Source organism: Bos grunniens, chromosome 20 (genome assembly GCF_055505025.1).
Source record: "Bos grunniens cultivar Pamir isolate PY7600 chromosome 20, Bosgru_T2T1.0, whole genome shotgun sequence".
Classification (NCBI taxonomy): domain Eukaryota; kingdom Metazoa; phylum Chordata; class Mammalia; order Artiodactyla; family Bovidae; genus Bos; species Bos grunniens.
Genome location: NC_141184.1, coordinates 38,274,830 through 38,298,027, shown reverse-complemented (window position 1 = coordinate 38,298,027; position 23,198 = coordinate 38,274,830). Strand labels below are relative to the sequence as shown.

General features: G+C 38.9%; 1 protein-coding gene across 1 annotated transcript in view; it reads right to left on the bottom strand.

Moving 5' to 3' along the window:
* The window catches only part of C7 (complement C7), a 57,139-nt gene extending 35,161 nt beyond the window's left edge, over positions 1–21,978 (bottom strand). Inside the window, exons 1-6 of the mRNA XM_086361569.1 lie at positions 21,860–21,978; positions 15,867–15,922; positions 14,234–14,309; positions 11,358–11,499; positions 7,055–7,202; positions 5,888–6,026 (exon numbers count right to left, since the gene is read on the bottom strand). Coding sequence (XP_086217695.1) covers positions 5,888–6,026; positions 7,055–7,202; positions 11,358–11,499; positions 14,234–14,309; positions 15,867–15,922; positions 21,860–21,865 — 567 coding nt within the window. The 5' untranslated portion in view covers positions 21,866–21,978. The remainder of the gene's footprint in view (positions 1–5,887; positions 6,027–7,054; positions 7,203–11,357; positions 11,500–14,233; positions 14,310–15,866; positions 15,923–21,859) is intronic.
* Between the last annotated feature and the right edge of the window lie 1,220 nt (positions 21,979–23,198).

The following is a 23,198-nucleotide window of genomic DNA, read 5'->3' as shown; positions in this document are numbered from 1 at the left end:
TAACCTTAATCTCATTCTTTACAAATATTCCCTCTGTCAGACAAGAGACTACTCATACTTCTGGCTAACAAATCTACAAACTTATGAACACCTTCACTTCCTTTCTGCACACGTGTTCCTCTTCCTATCTAAGGCTAATTTCTCTGACCTCTTTCTATACTGCATTTCTTCCCACCTCTCCAAAGGACCAATTAAATCGATTACTCCCTGTCTTACAGCTTCAAGTTTTCTTTCTCTACTGGTTCATTTCTATTAACACTTACACATATTCTGGGGCTTCCCAGGTGGTGCTAGTGGTAAAAATCTTGCCTGCCAGTACAGGAGATGTAAGAGGCATGAGTTAGATCCCTGGGTTGGGAAGAGCCCCTGGAGGAAGGCATGGCAACCCGCTGTGGTATTCTTGCCTGGAGAATCCCATGTACAGAGGAGCCTGGCAGACAACAGTCCATGGGGTTGCAAAGAATTGGACACAACTGAAGTGACTTAGCGTGCGCACACACACACACACACTCTAATCCTGCCAAAGTAAAAGGCACTACAATGACTCCAAAGTCACACTCCTGGCCTTCACACCCTATAGTTGTCATCTGCTAAAATAGTAGATGATACAACCTACCTACTTAGGTTATTATAAAGAAAAAATAAGGTACATTTAAAGCACTTGAAACAGTGCTTAGTATACAGAGGGCTCTTAATATATGTGAGCTATTTTTATCATTATTCAAATTATTTTTTTGTTAACAAAGTAGATTTAGAAATCTTGGACAACTAGACTCATACCTTCAGAGGATGCAGAGGATCAGATAATTAAGCATTAATTAAAATTTCCTTTAGAATATGTTTTCGCTATTAATTTGACAGACATATCTGATCTCTAAATAACAAAGTGAGGTAAATCAAAGACAAATATCACATATCACTTATATGTGAAATCTAAAAAAATGACGCAAATGAACTTGTTTACAAGACAGAAACAGACTCACAGACATAGAAAACAAAACTTATGGCTACCAAAGGAAAGGAGAGGAACGATAAATTAATTGGGGATTGGCAGATATCAGCTACTAAATATTAAGATAGATAAACATCAAAGTCCAACTGTATAGCAGAGAGAACTATATTCAATATTTTGTAATAAACTATAATGGAAAAGAATCTGAAAAGAATATATATACATAAATATATATTTAAAGACTCACTTTGCTATACACCAAAAACACATTTCAAATCAGTTATATTTCAATAACAATTTTAATATCATGAAGTACATCCAAGACCAAAGCAGGAGGATCCAGAAAGTTGTTTTTTCCACCCTGATCTTTGCTCACTGCCATCTGCAACTCATTACATGCTGAGAATAAACAAGACTGTCTTTCAGCATCTCCCAAGCTGAACTCAGCAGGGTGGCACCTTCCCGAAGTGACCATGGAGCAGGAATGTGCTTGAATTTCAAAGGCTTCCTTGCAGTATGAAAAACACGAGCAAACAGAGAAGAAGCATAGCTTCAAAGTAAGTGGACTCCTCGGTAAGAAACGGGCTTGTCCTGGGTACGCTATCAAGCTGATTTCCAAAACAGAGAGTAGAAGAGAGATTGACCGATTCTGTTTTCTCTTTATTTACTAATGTTTATGCTCCAACAAGCCAAAAGTCATGTTCTACCTGAAGAGGGCTGAATCTGCAGTGGCCCCCAGTCTGTCTGAACTGAGGAGAACGTCGACCACCTCTGTATTGGCACCTGGGTTTCGCGCTTGCCTGACTGACTCACTGCCTGCTACTTCCACCTCACTTCCCTCGGGCTGGATTCTCAAAACATCTCTACTCTTCACTCAGTAACAGGCTGTAATTTCCCTCTACCTCTGACAAACATTCCTTCAAATTCAGTGACTGGAAAGGCATTTCAGATGTCAATCCAAAAACCAAGCCACGCTGTGAAAAATGAATGGCAGGATTACACTGTTATTAAATTATTTTTCTTCTTCAGAAGTGGCAGGCTTCCAACATGTCTTCCTTCCAACCATGTCAAAAGTCCTCTCCCTTATTATTTCTTCTGTTCTGTATGTGTATGTATACACACACGCGCGCGCACACACACACACACACACACACTTCTCCCCCTTATAATAATGAAAGAATTATCAACACACTAACCTAGGAATAAGAGGAGAAAAATGTCTCTGCATATACCTACTCACATTCTCCCTTTAGGCCAAAGGATAAATTACAATACATGTTTTTCACCATGTTAGAATCTAGAGTTGAAAAAGCATTTAATACAATACATTGGGAGAGTAAACTGGGCTTCCCTGGTAGATCAGCTGGTAAAGAATATACCTGCAATGCAGGAGACCCCAGTTCAATTCCTGGGTTGGGAAGATCCTCTGGAGAATGGATAGGCTACCCACTCCAGTATTCTTGGGCTTCCCTGGTGGCTCAGATGGTAACGAATCTGCAGTGTGGGACACCTGTGTTCGATCCCTGGTTGGAAAGATCCCCTGGAGGAGGGCATGGCACCCCACTCCAGTATTCTTGCCTGGAGAATCCCCATGGACAGAGGAGCCTCGTGGGCTACAGTGCATGAGGTCACAAAGAGCAACTAAGCACAGCACAGGGAGAGTAAAATATACTAGAAAAATGAAGGGCTGTGAAGTCTGACATACTGGCATGTGTACTAAATCACTTCAGCCATGTCCAACTCTGTGCGACCCTATGGGCTGGAGCCCGACAGTCTCCTCTGTCCAAGGGATTCTCCAGGCAAGAATACTGGAGTAGGTTGCCATACCCTCCCCCATGGGATCTTCCCAACCCAGAGAGCAAACCCATGTCCCTTAGATCTCCTGTATTAGCAGGCCGATTCTTTACCACTAGCACCACCTGGGGCGTGCTGGAACTGAGCCCTAAGCCTTACTACTTATTAATTTAGTGACTTAGAGCAAGTCAGTTGAAGTCCTCTGAGCCTTGATTTCTACTTATACAAAACAGTAAAATATTACTTACCTTCCATAGATATTGTGAAGATATTGTGATTAAAATTATACAAATTTCTTAAAATAGTGCGGATGCCACCAGAGATATTCAAAACTTGGTAGCCATGATCATTTTTCAGATCTGTTCCACTTTTCATTTTCATGATTCAATAATTTTTAAATGTAACTTAATTCCATTATAAGTTGGAGGTTTGTGGGTTTGCTCCTTATAATCAGAACTGCTTTCTGAAGATGGCTAATTTTGGTAAACTAAAGGCCCTTCCCTCTGAACATTCTAATAGTTTTGCTTTACAAATTTGGGAGTAATCAGTAAGGAGGGTTGAACTGGAAAATTTCAATTTCTTGGAAGATGAAAGGAAAGGCATGAGAGAGGAAACCTTGGAAAAGAAGAGCAAGAAACAGGTTAAAACAGGATGAGACCAGAAACTTCTTTTTGTTGAGGTTGCGGAAGGACAGACAATTTAAGATGGAAGATCGCAACTGTTTTTGTTGAATGAGTTGGCATTGCTACAGCAGACAATCTCTATGTTCCCTTTAAATCTTCAGGAATTTACCCTAAAGCCATTACGCTTTTGTCTGAGTAGATTTTGTGTGGAAATCAAGGAACAGGATGAGATTAGGTAGTGTGTATGACAGAAACAGCCCGCAAGAAGCAGAGGAGACCTCAAGACCATAAATGAAGTTTAAAAGCCTGGAATACAGATGCTGGCAATGATGTGGAGCACAGGTCACTCTTCCACACTGCTGGTGGGGTATAGACGAACCATATATATATATATATATATAATTTTGGAAACTTTAGACAAATATAACCTATACATAACCTACAAGGTAGCCATTCGAGTTCCAGGTGTTTGCCCTAGAGAAACTCTAGCTCATTGGCATGGAACAACTCATGCACAAGAACATTCAAGGCATTTTCATAAGGAAAAAAAAAAAGGAAATAGTAGTAAAAATGCCATCTATATCAGCATGAATAAATTTCAAAACTAACCTTGAGTGAAAGAACGATTCACAGAAGAAAACGTACTATATGATTTATCTGTGTAAGTGGCAAAGAATAAGCATACGGGATAAACATATACAGGAAAACAAGGAAGTGATTAATATCAACACAAAATGTAAGATAGCGTTTACACGGGCTGTACAGGTGGAGAGGATGCAACAGAGAGGGGCAGACGGGAGTTTTTAAGTCACCAGCAATACTCTATTTCTTAAGGTGGGTGCTAGGCATACATGAGTCCTATTTGTGTAATTGTTTTGTTGTCCAGTTGCTAAATCTTATCCAACTCTTTGGAACACCATGGACTGCAGCACGCCAAGCTTCCCTGTCCTTCACTATCTCCTGGAGTTTGCTCAAACTCATGTCCGTTGAGTTGGTGATCCAACCATCTAATCCTCTGTTGTCCCCTTCTCCTCCTGCCTTCAATCTTTCCCAGTATCAGGTTCTTTTCCAATGAGTCAGCTCCTCGCATTAGGTGGCCAAAGTATTGGAGCCTCAGTATCAGTCCTTCCAATGAATATTCAAGATTGATTTCCTTTAGTATTGACTGGTTTGATCTTATTAGTTTTCTCCAAACTGCAAGTATATGTTATTCACATGCTTCTGTACATATGAAATATTTCATAATTGCTGCCACCAGGGGGAGACTCTGTGGCCAGCAGAGGCCCCGTTGGCAGTGCTGCTTCCTGACCCGCTGGTCTTCCGGAGTTATTGCATTAGTGACATCCTGGAGCGTGTGCTCTGTTTTGGAGGGAATATCCTGAATATTACAGGGAACGTGCTCCTGGCACTCTGAACAGTGGAAGAGAAGCCACTGGGTGACATCATTACCCTGGTGGCCAAATGGAGGCTGCAGATACAGAAGTAATTTGGAATCTGCCATATCAGAGCTAAAGATAGTTCCCTGCAGCTAAAGATAATTCCGCCACCAAGGATTGATCTCCCCCCAACCTCCACAGTGAAAGCATGGAGTCCCAACCACTGGACCATCAGAGAATTCCTTATTTTTCATTTTTAAGTAATGTTATATAAGTGGTATCATACAGGATGTACTTGTGGGCTACTTTAATTCAGCATAACTTGCAATTCATCCATGTTGTAGTGTGTATAAGTAGCTCATTCCTTTGCATCGCTGGGTAGTATTGTATTGTATGGATGTAATATCTACTCACTTTTGATCTATAATTGGATTGTTGTCAGATTTTAGCTATCACAAATAAAGCTGCTATGAACATCTGTGTAAAAAAAAAATTAAAAATAAATGCATTTTTAACCATGGCAGTGGTTAGGAAATTATCACAATCAGTTATGACCAGAGTCTTGAGTTTTAACACCCACACAGGGACAGACCATTAGGTTCTGGGAGCGTGGAATTGAAAATGAGACAATAGATATTTCAGCATGAATGACACAAATTAAAAGTATTATTGCCCTGTACCCCAGAGTTAAAGAATATGTGTTCTTAACAAACTAGAGAATATAACATAAAAGAAGTAGACTCACAGATAAGGGAAACAAACTAAAGGGTTACCAGGGGAAGGGGTGGGGAGAGGGGGCAACACCGGAGGGGAGAGGAGGAGGCACTAACTAGCAGGAGGTGTAAGACAGGCTCAAGGATGAATTGTAAAACACCGGGAATATAGCCAGGATTTTTTTAACAACTGTAAATGGAAAGTAACCTTTAAAAACTGAATAAAATTTTTTAAATGTTTACAAATAAATAAAACATTTTTAAAAAGAAAATGTATTCTTTTTAAGCTCATATAAGACATTTATAAGAACTGATCGCACATGAGGCTACAAGTAAACTCAACAAAATATCAAAAAGCTCAATATCATAAATAATGATCTCTGGCAACAGTTTACAGACTAGAAAGACATTAAATCCATAATTAAGTACCTGGAATGTGTAGGAGAGGATATTTCCACTCAGTCTGTAGAAATCTCTCCCATCCCCACTATACACCTTTCTGCATTGACCACCGAAACTTTTGGTATTGAGGACTTGGTTTCTAAACTGGCCCGTTAGTGCATTGTAACTGTTAAAAAAAAAAAAAAAAATGAAAGAAGAAAAGGCTGTTAAAAACCAGAAATAGCAGTTGCTGAAACAGGCATCATTAGTGAACTCTGGATGTTCTTGAAACACATTACAGTTAAGCATCTCTGGGCGATCTCAAATAAAATCCTCCTAAAGCACACCATACATTACCAACTCCCCCTGATTGGTATAATGGCTAACACTAATGAATGGGGAAACCCAAGATCTTTTTAGCTAACACTAATGAATGGGGAAACCCAAGATCTTTTTAGCCCTAAGAACAGCTCTTTTGTATCTATGGCAACAGCTGGTTTTGAATTGCATCTTTAGATAAAACCAATACAATTAAGATTACTCTTGAGGAGATAGAACTCTCTACAAATGAATTTCAACTAATTGGCCCCTTAGCATGCTAACTGGTATACTCTTTGGAGTAATTTTACCACTTTTCTGTCAACACATTTCACATCTATCAGTCTCAGAGATTATCTTAAAACCTTGAAACCTTAACTTGAGCCTGACCTTTAAAAGTTTTTCAGAATTCTTTTTGAAAAGGCAAAGAGGATCAGTCTAACTTCACTTGAAAGTTCCCAGCTAGCTGAGACAATTACTTTGCATCCCGAAGGTCCCAACACAATTTCTCTTTTCTTCCACCGCTCTCCTTCTGCGGTCTCTCAATTCCCTTAAATAGCCCCACATCACTGAATTAGTTCTCCTCGCCGTCTCCCTCTCCCATACGGTGACTGACTGGCCAGGTTTTCCCAGGTCTGAGGGTTTCCTCGGATGCAGGATTCTCAGCGCTAAACCCAGGACGCTGCAGGGACAACGGGTCCTTCCAAGCTTTACCGCATATGCTTACAGGTGTATATGCAGGGATTTTTTTTAATGTTTCAGGATGTGGCAAAGAGATCTAAGTAAAGGTTGACTATTAGTTGATTTGCTCTTAGATTTACCAAACCACAGACTAAAACACAACAAAATGAAAACTACAGCTCGTAGACGTATACAGGAAGCCACTCAGCACCTTACCCACGTCCGGTAAGCTCTATGTTTGGAGGAGGTTTATCCTTGTCACAGGCAGGTCTGCTTTCTGCATCCTCGCATCTGTCTTCATCAGCACCGTCCTCTTCACAGTCAGAATCCCCATTGCAAACTAAAGATTTGCTGATGCACTGACCTGAACACAAGACCATCCACCACACAAAAATATTAGAGGAAAAAAGGAAAACACTACCTGGGGTCAAAAGGTTTCAGCCTGGGCTCCCAACACAGTACTGATACTCTAGTGTGAATTTAAGATAAACCCTCACTGCCCAAGGAATGAACGTTGATTATTTTGGTCCTCATTTTGCAACATGCAAAATTGATTCTGACCTTGCTGCTGCTGCTGCTGCTGCTAAGTCACTTCAGTCGTGTCCGACTCTGTGCGACCCCAGAGATGGCAGCCCACCAGGCTCCCCGGTCCCTGAGATTCTCCAGACAAGAACACTGGAGTGGGTTGCCATTTCCTTCTCCAATGCATGAAGGTGAAAAGAGAAAGTGAAGTCAATCAGTCATGTCCGACTCTTAGCAACCCCATGGACTGCAGCCTACCAGGCTCCTCCGCCCATGGGATTTTCCAGGCAAGAGTACTGGAGTGGGGTGCCATTGCCTCTGACCTTGCATGAACAATAAAATTGAAAACAGAACCCAAATTCAAATTCCAGGCTCTTATCCATAACCATCAAGCATTTTGGTCTCCAAAATCATACAAGTTCAACCATTGGGAAGACAGATTGACTTCCTGCTCTTCAACTTTTGATTTCTTTTCTGAAATCACTGATGAAGATGCCGAAGTCCTGCCTTTCTTGGTATTTTAAATATATATGCTTTGAGAGCATGGGGACTGGATTAAAAAAATAAAATTCATTCTGAAGGCTGTCTTTTCACCTTGCTTATACTTTCTTTTGCTGTGCAGAAGCTTTTAAATTTTAATTAGATCCCATTTGTTTATTTTTGCTTTTATTTCCAATATTCTGGGAGGTGGGTCATAGAGGATCCTGCTGTGATGTATGTCAGAGAGTGTTTTGCCTATGTTCTCCTCTAAGAGTTTTATAGTTTCTGGTCTTACGTTTAGATCTTTAATCCATTTTGAGTTTATTTTTGTGTATGGTGTTAGAAAGTGTTCTAGTTTCATTCTTTTACAAGTGGTTGACCAGTTTTCCCAGCACCACTTGTTAAAGAGATTGTCTTTTCTCCATTGTATATTCTTGCCTCCTTTGTCAAAGATAAAGTGTCCATAGATGCGTGGGTTTATCTCTGGGCTTTCTATTTTGTTCCATTGATCTATATTTCTGTCTTTGTGCCAGTACCATACTGTCTTGATGACTGTGGCTTTGTAATAGAGCCTGAAGTCAGGCAGGTTGATTCCTCCAGTTATAAGCAAGGTGAAAAGACAGCCTTCAGAATGGGAGAAAATAATAGCAAATGAAGCAACTGACAAACAACTAATCTCAAAAATACACAAGCAACTCCTACAGCTCAACTCCAGAAAAATAAACAACCCAATCAAAAAATGGGCCAAAGAACTAAATAGACATTCCTCCAAAGAAGACATACAGATGGCTAACAAACACATGAAAAGATGCTCAACATCACTCATTATCAGAGAAATGCAAATCAAAACCACTATGAGGTACCATTTCACACCAGTCAGAAAGGCTGCAATCCAAAAGTCTACAAGCAATAAATGCTGGAGAGGGTGTGGAGAAAATGGAACCCTCTTACACTGTTAGTGGGAATGCAAACTAGTACAGCCACTATGGAGAACAGTGTGGAGAGTCCTTAAAAAACTGGAAATAGAACTGCCATATGACGCAGCAATCCCACTGCTGGGCATACACACTGAGGAAACCAGAATTGAAAGAGACACGTGTACCCCAGTGTTCATCACAGCACTGTTTATAATAGCCAGGACATGGAAGCAACCTAGATGTCCATCAGCAGATGAATGGATAAGAAAGCTGTGGTACATATACACAATGGAGTATTACTCAGCCATTAAAAAGAATACATTTGAATCAGTTCTAATGAGGTGGATGAATCTGGAGCCTATTATACAGAGTGAAGTAAGCCAGAAAGAAAAACACCAATACAGTATACTAATGCATATATATGGAATTTAGAAAGATGGCAACAACAACCCTGTATTCGAGACAGCAAAGGAGACACAAATGTATAGAACAGTCTTTTGGACTCTGTGGGAGAGGGAGAGGGTGGGATGATTTGGGAGAATGGCATTAAAACATGTATAATATCATATAAGAAACGAATCGCCAGTCCAGGTTCGATGCAAGATACAGGAAGCTTGGGGCTGGTGCACTGGGATGACCCAGAGGGATGGTATGGGGAGGGAGGTGGGAGGGGGCTTCAGGATGGGGAACACGTGTACACCCGTGGCGGATGCATGTTGATGTATGGCCAAACCAATAAATATTGTAAAGTAAAAAAAATAATAATAAAAAAATAAAATTCAACATTTATTTAATACCTTCTTTGTTCTAGACACTCCTGGGTGTTGGGATGCAAGTAAAAAGGAATTCACCAGGCTTTTCATACACTTTACAATCTAATAGGAAAGAGTGTGAAGATAGATCATTGCAATTCAGCAGTATCAGTTTAGTTCAGTTCAGTCGCTCAGTCGTATCCGACTCTTTGCGACCCCATGAATCGCAGCACGCCAGGCCTCCCTGTCCATCACCAACTCCCGGAGTTCACTCAGACTCACATCCATCGAGTCAGTGATGCCATCCAGCCATAACTGTCATGATAGATACAAGCTGAGAGTACCAGAAGCAAGAGAGGAAACACTAGAGGTACCAGATGATCTAGCCCCTGCCTCCCTCCCCAGTATCATCTCCAGCCATTCTCTTACCAGCTGCTTACGCCCTAGTCATACTGGATCACTTACCTAAATCAAAGGTCAATCTTTTTGCCATCTCCACAGACTTTGCAGATAGTTTTCTCAACCTCAAAGGGGTTTCTCTACTTCTCGCCTACTTGTCGTTCAAAAATCAGATTGTATATTATCTTCTTTCAAAAACCACCCCTCCCCCACAAACTATGATGTATGGCCTTCATTTGTGTCCTAATAGCAAGCATGGCACAAAACTGTCCTGCCAGCCCATCCCACTATGCTTTTGATCCAATGCAACAAACGTTTGTTGAGAGTCTACTATGTAGTACACACTCCAGATGAAAAAAATAAAAGAAATAAAATCCACATCTTCAAGGAATTCACAGTCTACCAAGAGACACCCAGGGCAACATATACTTCAGATTACAGATGATACAACACACATGGAAAACATGGAAAGTAGTTTGTTAAGTAGCTTTATTAGTTGGGTGTTCAGGGAAGGTTTCCCTAAGGAGGCATCGTCTGACTCGGGTTTTGAAATTAAAATAGGAGTTAGAGAGGTATTGTTGAGAAACACTTCTAACACAGGAAGTTTTTATGTACTATTCTGCCCATAAAACTAAGACTTTTGAGGGAAGAGGCTGTTTCATTCTACATCCGTAACCCTCATTTCTGTATCTGAACATAACAAGAATAATAAATGCTTGCTAAAAGTTGTTGAATTAACCTGTCTGCACAAGTGCAACACAATGCATGCCTGCTAAGCTGCTTCAGTTGTGTCCAGCTCTCTGTGACTCTATGGACCGCAGTCCACCAGGCTTCTCTGTCAACAGGATTCTCCAAACAAGAATACTGGGGTGGGTTGCCATGCCCCCTCCTCCAGGGAATCTTTCCAAATCAGGGATGGAACCCATGTCTCCTCCATCTCCTGCAGGAGATGCAGGACAGTTCTTTACCACTAGTGTCACCTAGGAAGCCCAAGACAAGAGGTCAAATAATATCTAATCCAAAGCTGTGTTCAGTCCCCTATGCATAGACATGACCTGTATCACTCCTTAATTAACTAATTAGAGCTGCTTTTCTTGTAAACATAAAAATAATTCGGGCAATAATAGTGTTTTTGCCTGACTTGTCTTTATTCCAGTCTCCTTCTACATCTTAACCAAAAATGCAATGTCAGGAACTGTTTGGGTCTGTCAACAGCCATGTTTCTTTTCAAAGAGTATCCCCATCTTTATTACTGGATGCCACCCATGCATTTGAAAGAATGATAGTTGAGTATGCAAATAATATGCCAATAAAAATCCAACTAATTCGGGGGGAAACTGGTATAGGCTAATATAAATGCAGTACAACTCAACAAGTATATACGGAGCAAGTTAAACAAATAACATTTGAATTTACCCTCTGCGTGCTGAGCCTATGAGAAGCAAATACCTGAGAAACACCTGAAACGTTCTCCACATCCGTCTTCTGTTGGACATCCTCGAGTAGGTTGACATGGTTGTGTTTCAAAAGCACTTCCCACACAGGAATGGCCGCCGTATTGTCCATAAACAGCAATTGACCGCCTGCGAGTCTAAATACAAAACAAACACATTTCCAGTATCTCCAGGTTCCTTTATCTGAGAAATAAAATCTGAGATAAATTAATACATTTGGAGACATGACATTTATAAAATTTTTCTGGTGTACTACAGAAGTAAAATGTCCAAAATCAATGAATCCAGAAACCCACTTGTCTTTGAGTCTGGTGACATGGGTTATTATTTCTAGAGCACTCCCAGTTTATATTTATGCTTAGGGTTGAGTGGGAAAAAAAATAGTGAATCTTTAAGAAAAAATTCTGGATAGAACTATAAGCAAATAGATCACAATACAGAATGATTCATTTTTCACCAAAGCAATGTACCAAGGGTTAGCTAGAAAAGGTGAAGTGAGTTTGGCTAGAGGAAAAGTAAGGGTACTGGAAAGGGGAGCTAAGATGAAGTGGCGTTAGGGAAACCTTTAGAAAAGTGGTGGAAATTGATTTGAGCTGAACCTTAAGCCTTCTTCAGGAAGGCAAAACAGTCCAGAGAAAGATAGATATAGGCTACCATGAAAGTCAAATTTACAAAACAGAAGCCTAAGTGGTCCACAGATGAAGGTACATCTACAATGAAACTTCACTGGAAATCCAAAATCACTGATCTGTGAAATTAGAAATATATCAAATGCACATGCTGGGGGTGGGGGTAAAAAAAAATTAGGGGAAATCACTAAGCCAAATGTGAAAACTAATTCATCCTAAACTTCATTTACTCAATATGAAGACATTTATCTAGTGTTTAAACAAAAAGAAAGATCTACAAAATCCTTTTCCTCTCCAAAGGCAATCAAAGGTACATCTTTTAAGCCTCTTATCCATTTATTAATCTTACCCATTAATAAAAATGGGCAAAATCTGAGATTCCAGAAAGTTTAAACCTTGAGCAAAGACCAATAGGGAAGACTATATGTATATAAACCAAGGTTGCACCTATTCATTCATCCTAAATTGAGACGACATGTAATTTGAACTTTGAGCAGGTCTGCGTCAGCCTGGGCCTGGTTCTGGCCCATTTCATTGCACCTAAGCAGAGAAGTCATGGAGGAATGAGTGAGGAATGGAGCTCAGTACAGTTTCTCAGCTACGTTTTTAGTTTCTGTATTTAGTAGAAGACATCTCTTATACGTGGCTTAGAACTGTGTGCTTTTCTGAAGTTCAGAGCACAGATTGTGTTGGTGTGCAAGCAATGTTTTCCTGCCCCACAGACAGCAGCATGACCTTGATGGCTGCCTGCTCTCAGCGTCTCATTCTCACCTGTCAAATTCTGATCTCATGACCTCATTTTCATTTTCACTTGTCTCCTGGGTGAAAATTCTGTTTTTATAATCTGAGCATGATGACCTTCCCTCAAAACAATTACTCATATGAAAAGTACCTTCTATCTACCTCTATTTAATGTTCTTTCTTAACTTGTTTTTAAATTCTAAAAGTGTTTCCTGAGGTTGGTGTTTGTTTGAATTTTGTCTTGTTATTCATGTACCTATTTGCCTGTAATCAGAGTTGTCATCTATTATATTTGCCAGAAGCCAAATTCTACACTTGTGTAATTTATTTTGTAAATACCTATCATGTAGATACTAAATAAATGCTTGAAAATTGTGATAATGATGATGCTTCCAAACATAAATTATCTCCCATAGTATGGTTCTTTTAGTACTTCTAAATGATTTTTAAACACACATTTTTATCTAAACTGAACCACTTTTAAAATGCTATACAAATATCAAATCATGTTGTATACCTGAAATTAATGTTACATGTCACTGTATCTCAGTAAAAAAAAATTTAGTCATTCAAATGTTCAGAACCTTTGAAACAGCATTATATTTTTTAAATTATCCTAAGATGATTATCAGAAAAAAGACATATCTATATACAAAAATGTTCATTAAAGTTTCATTCATAATTACAAAATATGTAAGTAAACTAAATCTCAAACAATAAGAAAATGGATAAAGAAGATTGGTATATTCATATAATGGAATATAATACAGCTGTTGAAATGCATACTGATAGCATAATATTAAAATAGTAGAATACAAAATCGTGAACAAATGACCCTATTTTAAAAATCATTAGCACACAGAAAGAATAAATACTAAAATGCTAGTATATTGATTTCTTCTAAATGGTAGAATTATGAGTAGCATTTTCTTTATACTCTTCTATGTTCTCTCCAATTAATAATTTATAATAAGGAAGAAGTAGATATTTTAAGGGTGCTCTATAAGATCCAAGTCAAGTCAGGTTTTTTATTTATATTACTTTTGTACTAAACTTTAAAACATTGAAAAATGTTTGACTTTTCATGGTCATTCACTATTTGTTAGGTAAAATGAAGCAACGATTTTGCTACTCTTGGTGTTTGTTTCAAATGAAAAGTTGAATCCAGGAAATATGAAATTTTGAATTATTTACTGACTTCATTTCAAGCTATTCTATTTCTCTGATAATGAAAGAATAAGTGAGTAGCTTTTAGCTTCTCTCCCATGTATATTTCTAGGCTCAAATGTAAGATTTAGAAAAGTTCTTCAAGAAAAATGAGAATGCAAAAAAATTTTACGATAACATTAATTATTAAATAAATCATACTTTTCCCCTTCAGAATTACTAGTACATTTTCAAAAACCATACAAAGTAATATTCAAAAGTTAATGTCATTTTGTTCATACCTAAGCTATTTTGGCATATGAATAAAAAATACAAAGTTTTCACATGGTCCTACCTGAGTCTTGGTACAACCATTGCATTCTGACCAAGGAGCATAAGAACCCCATTGGCAGTTGATTGGCGAGGAGGCACTGTCATAGTGTTGAATTGTCCATTATAAAGCCGATAGAAAGGTAAGAGAGAAGACATAAACAATAGTCAAGAATAGTCAAAAGCAGTCAAAAATTGTGAAGCAATTTTTGCTTCACCAAAAGGATCTCAAAATACATTTAAAAATATCTAGGAAGGGCTCACTTTTTCCGAGATTTATTAAATATCATTTATAAGATATCTAGAATGTTCCAGGCACTATTTAGATCCTAGAGCTATAGACATAAAAGAGATAGGCTAGGACATCCCTGATGGTACAGTGGATAAGAACCCACCTGCTCATGCAGGGGAAGCAGCTTCCACCGCTGGTCCGGGAAGATTCCATTTGCCTCTGAGCAACTAAGCCTGCAAGAGGTAACTGCTGAGCCCACAGGCCACAACTAACTGAGCCCAAGTGTTGCAACTACCAAAGCCCGAGCGCCTAGAGCCTGTGCTCAGAAACAAGAGAAGCCACCAAAATGAGAAGCCTAAGCACGCCAACAAAGAGTAGCTCCTGCTCACCCCTAGAGAAAGCCTGTGTGCAGCAACGAAGACCCAGAGCAGACAAAAATAAAATAAATAAATAAATAATGTTTTACAGTGAGATAGTATACTGATCATTGATTGAGGAAAGGAAGAAGATGTAGATGTATAAACAAATAATTATAACACAATAATATGATCACAATGTGACTGTGACCAGCACATTCTCAGTCACTAAGTCATGTCCCACTCTTTGCCACCTCATGGACTACAGCCTACCAGGCTTCTCTGTCCATGGGATTTCTCAGTCAGGAATACCTGAGTGGGTTACCATTTCCTTCTCCAGGGAATCTCCCCAACCCAGGGATCGAACCCGGGTCTCCTGCCTTGACAGATGGACTCTTTACCACAGAGCCACCAGGGAAGCCCCATGATCACAATGCAATACAGCTAATTAGATAAATTTACTAACAGAATTGTGTACATTATGATGTGTTGTGGAAATACAGATAAGAGAATGTCCAGAGGAGGGGTATAAGTGAGAACATAGGGAAGGAAGGTGTTACAGCCTTTAAGTGATTCTGGATGATGAAGAGTTATACAGAAATTTAACTGAGAGACAGTAAGCTGTAAAATGACCACATGAGAGGTAGGAAATCAAAATCTGGCAAAGGCTAAATGGATGAGAACGTAGCTACACGCTCCCCCTATTTATTGAGGCCACTTTCTCAAGCGAACACCCAAGTACAATAGGGGCAAGTTGAACTCAAATAATTCCACTCAGATAAAATACACGTGGAAAATGGTGAGCTGACTCACAATGCTTACAATGCAGAAAATCTTGTGGTGTTTTTAATCTTTAGGTTTCTTCCTCACAAGGAATAAAATAAAGTAAAGTAAGAATAAGAATAAAACATGCTTATCCTATCATTGTCTTTTCTGAAAATGTGGAAAGAAACAAAGTGTGTGAGGGAAAAACATGCTCACACTGCAATGTAAAAATCAGACCATAGTTTCCTCAAAATAAATGAAATAACTGTTAATGATTTCCACACACAATCCAAAAAAATTCTCACCTTGAAAAAACTTGAAACTCTCCTATAAATCCCACCAAGAAGAATAAAGTTATTGCCTAGGAGGGAAAAAAAAACAATAAAGCAATATTTGAGCTTGCATTGCTTTAATGAGTCAAAAGTGAATACATTTGTACAAATCAAGATTTGTGAGTTGGGAATAAAAAGAGTGAAAGAATCATGGAGAAGCTCGATGATTCTGCTCATCTTAACAATTTTTCATTTTAAATAAAAGTTTAATACAATTATCTTGAGCTCACCTCCCACTGTTCATTTCTGTAAAGACTACTAGGCACTAGATGATATTATAGACAAATAAATTGGAAAGACTCCCTAAAAGTTAAATATTCACAAACATTTTTCTAGGGTCCAATCATCTTTTATTCCTTAATCCACACTCCTTTCTAACTTTGGTACCATGAGAACGCCGGAATAGAGAAAGCCTAGAAACAGCAGTCCCAAGGGTTGAGGAGGTAAAAAGGAACCAGTTTCCTAAATGGAAAAATCAAAAGTGGAGGTGCATGGCTAGCCAGAGGAACCAAGATGCTCATCACAATCCCTAGTTCTATAGGTGGTGCCCAAACACGACAGAGGCCTTTTATAATCATCTTTATGTGATAGGGCAGCCTAAACACTGAGCATCTGACAGGCTACAAAATTGTATGCAAAATGTAATTTATATTTCATTCGAAAATCAAATGTGTCTTAAAAACAAATCTAGAAAGAAACATAATAAAGGAAAATAGTTTATTTCTGGTTGTGAAATTATAGGTGACTTTCATTACCTTCTTTTTACTTTTATGTATATTCCTACTTTGACAACTGAAAGTGTAAGGGAATACAATTCAAATTTGTACTAGAGACTCTAAGAATATTAAATGCCTTCAGTTCATAACCTAATATGTGCTGTGCTGTGCTCAGTTGCTTCTGTTGTGTCTAACTCTTTGCGACCCAATGAACTGTAGCCCGCCAGGCTCCTCTGTCCATGGAATTCTCCAAGCAATAATACTGGAGTGGGTTGCCACACCCTCCTCCAAGGGATCTTCCCAACCCAAGGATCAAACCCACGTCTCCTGCATTGCAGGCGGATTCTTTACCCTTGAGCCACTGGGGAGGTCCATATCCTGGGATAACAGTCCTTAAATCATCCCACCCCACATTTTAACAGGCCAGTATTCTTTCTCTTCTCTTGACCTCTCCAAACCTCTTTTCTCTCAGTAGTTGTGGAATGGCTTCTCATCTTTTCTTCCAGACCCTTCCACTCACCTTCTTAAATCACTCATCCTCTTAGTAGGTCTCTTCCTTTCAGTTATAAAATCCTAGTTGCCTATTCTGCCTTTTATAGTCCTACAAACATTTTAGCTTATATTCTGATTAGCTTAACCATAAGGGCTGAGAAGTAACATAGCCGTGAGCACCCCAGAAATGCGAACAATGGTGGGAGAGGCTACAGATATTTTCTGATTTTTCAACAGATATGTGAAGCACATAATGTAAAGCAACGACTTTAAAAGGTTCTTTTGTTCTTAATTTTAAACTATACCTTTTTTTTATTTTTCAACACTATGTCTTTACTTGTGCTGTGTCAACTCATTTTTCCTGCCCTTGGGTGAGTCTATCTCACAACTTTATTAGTCACTCCCAGTCCCTAATAGGGGCTTCCCTGGTGGTTCAGACAGCAAAGAATCTGCCTGCAATGCAGGAGACCCAAGTTTGATCCCTGAGTCAGGAAGGTCCTCTGGAGAAGGGAATGGCTACACACTCCAGTATTCTTGCCTGGAGAATTCCATGGACAGAGGAGCCTGGTGGGGTAGCAAAGAGTCAGACACAACCAAGCAACTAACACTTTCAGTCTTTAATGTCATCACATTTTCAGAAAATAAAAATTCTGAAACAATCTAATAGTACAATTTCAATTTATCATCCAATTTTAAATATCTCTCCTATTCCCCAGTTCCTGTGGGAAGGGTGGCGTCCACTTCGAAAAATCCCTCCCTTTTATTCTCCTGCTTCCCTTCCCCACCTCCCCAGGATGCCTCTGTCTTCTTCAGAGTCAGAGCAGCAGGAGTAAGAGGGCAAGAGCAAAAAGGCTCTTGCTCGATCGATGCAGCCGGAGTCTGCTGACGGTAAATCAGACTGTCCTGGATGTTTGAATGCCAGCTGTCTGTCCCTCACAGTGTTTTCATCATTCTTTGAATATCACTCCTTTGGACATCTACAACCACTGCCCTCTGCCACAAATGATTCATCCCTTTGTTCATCTCTCTTGACTCTCACCATTGTCTGCTTACTGATGCTACCTATTGGGGTTGCTTCATCCTGCAAGTGTCTCTCAGGGAGTCCCTGACAACCCAAGCCAAGCCCTTCTCCAAAAGTCCACATCTGATCCATGGGATACCTGCATATCTTCTTGTCCTGTCAGGATGAAACTGATACTGCTATGTTGATTTTGCTAAACGCAGGGCAGTCAACCAGTCTGTTCTTTTAGATTTTCTCAAATGCGAGTAGGGTGTACATCCCCCTCCTCCAATGAACATAAACTTGCCTACTCTTGAGGATGGAGATGGCCAAAGGGTCACCAAACAAATTTAGGGCTACTTTTTGGTAACACTGCATTGAATGTGCAATATTTCACTTTAAAATGTGAGGCTACTGAGCATCTCTTATTCTTGGCCTTTGACTCTCAGCCAAAACAGGCGTCATGAAAAAAATCCATCTTAACATTCTACCACGTATTTTTTTTAATGTCAACGAAGTTTTAGGGTATTCACTTTCACCAGAACTAATTTTGCCACTATTTTCCACATGTGCTATGTGCTCTGGCATGTCTGACTCTTTGTGACCCCATGGTCTGCAGCCTGCCAGGCTCTTCTGTCCACGGGGATTCTCCAGGCAAGAATACTGGAGTGGGTTGCCATGCCCTCCTCCGGGGGATCTTCCCAGCCCAGGGATCAAACCCAGTTCTCCCACATTGAAGACAGATTCTTTACCAACTGAACCACCAGGGAAACTCATTTCCTCATATACATATTATAACCCATGAAGATCTGCTTATCACTAGTTCATGAGTTATACAAGCTGAATCTTTATCCAAAAGAATTTCTTGAAAATTGGCTAGCTGGGTACCTGAAAATGAAGCAGTTATCATTCCTTGCCTTTGGAAAGAGTATCTCATCAAATGACAAAACAATTACAAATTAATAAACAAATTAATAACAGAAATAGACATACATCTGAGTTAACTCTATAAAAGAATTCCTTAGTTGAAAAGATAGAGGACTTCCCTGGCGGTCCAGTGGTTAAGAATCCGCCTGCCAAAGCAGGGGACATGAGTTCGATCCCTGCTCTGGGAAGGATCCCACATGCTAATGGGCAGTTAAGCTGGTGCACCACAATTAGAGAAAGCCCTCACACAACACCGAAGACCCAGCACAGCCATAAATAAATAAATAAAATTTGAAAAAAAAAGATACGGTATCTTGGCAGTGTGTAATGTAGCTAAGCTGGGGCCACATTTCCCAGAATTCTCTTCTCTTCTTCTTTATGACTGAATAAGCATTAGGTCTGCTTCCTTCCTCTAACATTTTCCAGCTACACCACTGTCTCTATGCTTCTAATTTCTCCACATCTGGCCTTTTACATTTGTCTGTCGAACCATGAGCCCATTTAGCGTAAAAATAAAACACTAATTTCTGTAGCATGCACTGGGTTCCAAATGTCCAAATCCCAGAGGAAAAAACTATGGAAAAATTCAATCTAATTTCTTAGCATACCCTAATTAATATGTTGATCAGTAAATTTAGAACATAGGGTACCATATAGAAGAAGAAGGGGGTAGATTCTTAAATAAATCTTATTTCATCTTTGTTAGAAATTAACATCAATTTGTAACACTAGCAATAAAAAAATGCAAAATGACATAATAATATGATTGAGTACTTAGTAGCCATTCGAAGCATGTTATAGCTTTATCAATGACAGAAGAACATGCTTATGATATAATGAGTAAAAAGATTCAGATCTATATTGATAAAAATGTCATAAAATAGATCTTATACATATTCATTTTAAAGTCTGAAAAGAAATAGATTAAAATGTTAACAGTGGCTATCTCCAAGTGGAGAAATAATAGATATTATCTTCTTTTTGAACTTAATTACCAAGATGGTAGTGCTATAATCTGGCAAGGGACATTTTTAAAAGACACAAAGGCCATCACAGTATAATTGGTATAAGATGGGTGATGACGTCAGGTCAGCTCTGGGTGTGGCGAGGAAGCAGAGAGACCATCATCTGAGACGTCATTGTGCTTGACTTCATCCCAGCCGCGTGAGAATCATGCTTCAGGTTTACAAACCCCAGGTTCATCTCAGTCCAGGGATGAGAGAGTGAAGGTCTGGACCACAGTTAGATCAAAGCGAAGCCCTTTTTGCTCTAAAGTCCTGAAACACTTCAGAACCAATTACATCCTATCCAAGGGATACAAAGAGTACCACCTGGGACCACCTCTCTGAATTCAGTTCACATGAATTGGGGAAAAGACAAAAGAATAGTCCTTCTTAAAGGCCAGACTTGGAAACCATAGTGTATCACAAAAGCATACCCTTCAGATTTACTGTAAAAATATGAGTCTCTACTCTCAAATATAGGTGAGAACTCTGAATGCAGTTCACAAAGAAATCATTTATTTGTTGATATTTTATCAATGAACTGAAAGATAAAAGTAAATATATTAACCCGGTAGAAAAATATCATAATAATCAATGACTATGAACCCATCTTTAAATACAAAACAATTATTAAGATGTCTCATCATAAAATAAATAAGGAAATTGACTGATAGTTAATACAAATATTAGGAGAAAGTATACTAGCTAGATGACTCTAGGAAAGGCATCCTGTTCTAAGTTATCAAATGTTCTAAATTTTTAAATAAAAGTACAAAACAGACTGATAGAGATTAGATTATATCATAATTCTAACTTTGTATGGTTACTTGGCATTCTAACATTAGACAAATCAACTTTGTGATTTGTGTTTAATTTTCAATGACTTAATTAAATGCAATTTTGCACATAAATACTCAAGACCCATGTTTCCATCCTCCTCAATCCCCCTGGAAAGTGAGCACAGATTCAGTATTGTAGTTAGGCAGCATAGTGACAGCAAAAGCAATCTAGCAGCTGACAGGGCTGAGAAATTACTGCTCCAGCATTAGAATGTAAAATTTTAAAAGTTTAAATACAAAACTTTGCAATAATAAAATTGCAGTAGTAGGTTCAGCTTATGTTTACATCCCAGAAATATAGTTTATGATAGTTATATCTATCTTTGGTCCTAAATTTTTTTTTTCTTAACATTCAGCCATTTGCATTAGGCCAATATGTGTTTTTGGTAACTCTTTAGCTTCATTCCATTTATCTGTATCTTCTGCTTTTACAATTCTGATCCTTTCATCCAGATTCCAAATTCTAAAGTTCCAAATTTCCAAATTCACTCTTCTATAAAGCTGTTCAGTTCAGTTCAGTTGCTCAGTCGTGTCTGACTCTTTGCAACCCCATGAATCGCAGCACGCCAGGCCTCCCTGTCCATCACCATCTCCTGGAGTTATAAGTCAAATCACAGGGATTCATTGCATGACTCCAAATCAAACAAACAAAATACATTGGAGAGAATTTTTCCCTAAGAAATAACAGTTGTGTTATTGTATTTCTTAACAGCTTTCTTGGGACTTTCATAAACACTGCTTCCAATCTCTGATTCCCAGACCTCTAAACCAATAAAATAAACTACAAGAAAAGAAAAAGAAATTCACTTCAGCTGAATTGTTAAATATATTTAATTAAGGATTTCTTATAAGTCACCCTCAGAACTTTCTCTTTTCTATTTTCCCATGTATTTTCTTTTTTTTTTTTTAAATTTATTTGTTACCTAAGTAAACCTTACTCCCTTTAGAGTTAGCTCTGTTCACAAAAGTAATGAAGTTATTATCTTACCTTCATGTTTGGGAAAACATTCAGGGCAGCAGAGAGAAGGAAAATGTCCTCCTCCAGTGCCCAGTGAATTTTCAACAGAGGGAAGAGGCCAGCAGTCTACTCCCCGCCTGTCTCTCCCTGCTGGGGATTCACTTGGCATTCATATATAGAGCAAGCAGTTCCGAGACTTTGCTCCGACCCCAGCTGGGTTCTCTGGGGACACTGAGAACCTGCCCTGTACTTAGTCTGTGTCTTGAAACCAGATGCATCTTATCAATTTGCACAGGCCTTAGCTACAGTCAGCTGGGACTGTTTGGAAGCATAGCTCTGAGGAAACATCTGTAAATCAAGAAAAGCAGAAAATATTCTCACTTAAATGTTTAAGTGGTTTTCAACCAAAGGAGACTCTGTGTGAGACGAGCATAAGCGTCCTTCCTGTTTCAATTTATCACACAAAGCAGATGTGTTCATGATTCTCTAAAAGGGGGTTATACAGCAGACTTTGAGATTAGGCGCTGTGGAAGAAAAAACTTACATGCCATTCTGTCACTCAAAATGGAAATGGAAATTCTGGAATTGAATCATGTGTGTGTGTGTGGCCTAACACAATATAATATACATTTCTTCATGTGAAGAATGATCAAAAAGAGCATTGTGTTTTGCAAACATATTTAAAGGCATCACTAATTACCCCCAAGAATCTCCCTTAACCCTATGATATTCAGATCACTCCTTTGGAAAGTTCTTGTCACAATCATCATTTATGTCTACTTTGTCTTCTTCAGCTGCCTTGTCTTATTGTGCCAGATCCTCACTTTCCATGGCTTTGCATTGATTCGAGCAGTTCTCCAACATCATTTTCACAGATTTCACAAAAGGCTGCACTTTTGCAAGATTTCAGATTTTCTATTGAAGTTGAACTACAGTTTTATTTGCATGATTTGGCCAAATATTCTGATACTTGCTGTTAGGACATTATGGGGAGGAGAGACATAAGCATGAAGTGGGAAAGGAAAATTGAATTTAGAGTAATTTTATAACTAAACATTCCATTAGTGACTATTTTCCAGTTTTAATATTTTTTCTTTTTATATCTAAAATGTCTGAATAATAAAGAATGACCCCCCCACACACACTCTCCCTTTATAAATTAATGGTGATCTTCCAGGGACAAAACTTTCCCATCTTTTGTTCAAGCCATTAGTGATTTGTGTGGAAACAAATTTTTGCCACTGAGAACCGGATGCTGATTCCTGAAAGATCTTTTTTTAATTCAGCTCCAAGTGCACGAATTCCAAATGTTGTAGACTCTCCTTAAGCACGCAGTGTGCATTTCCAAGTTCAGTGGCTATCTTAGTTT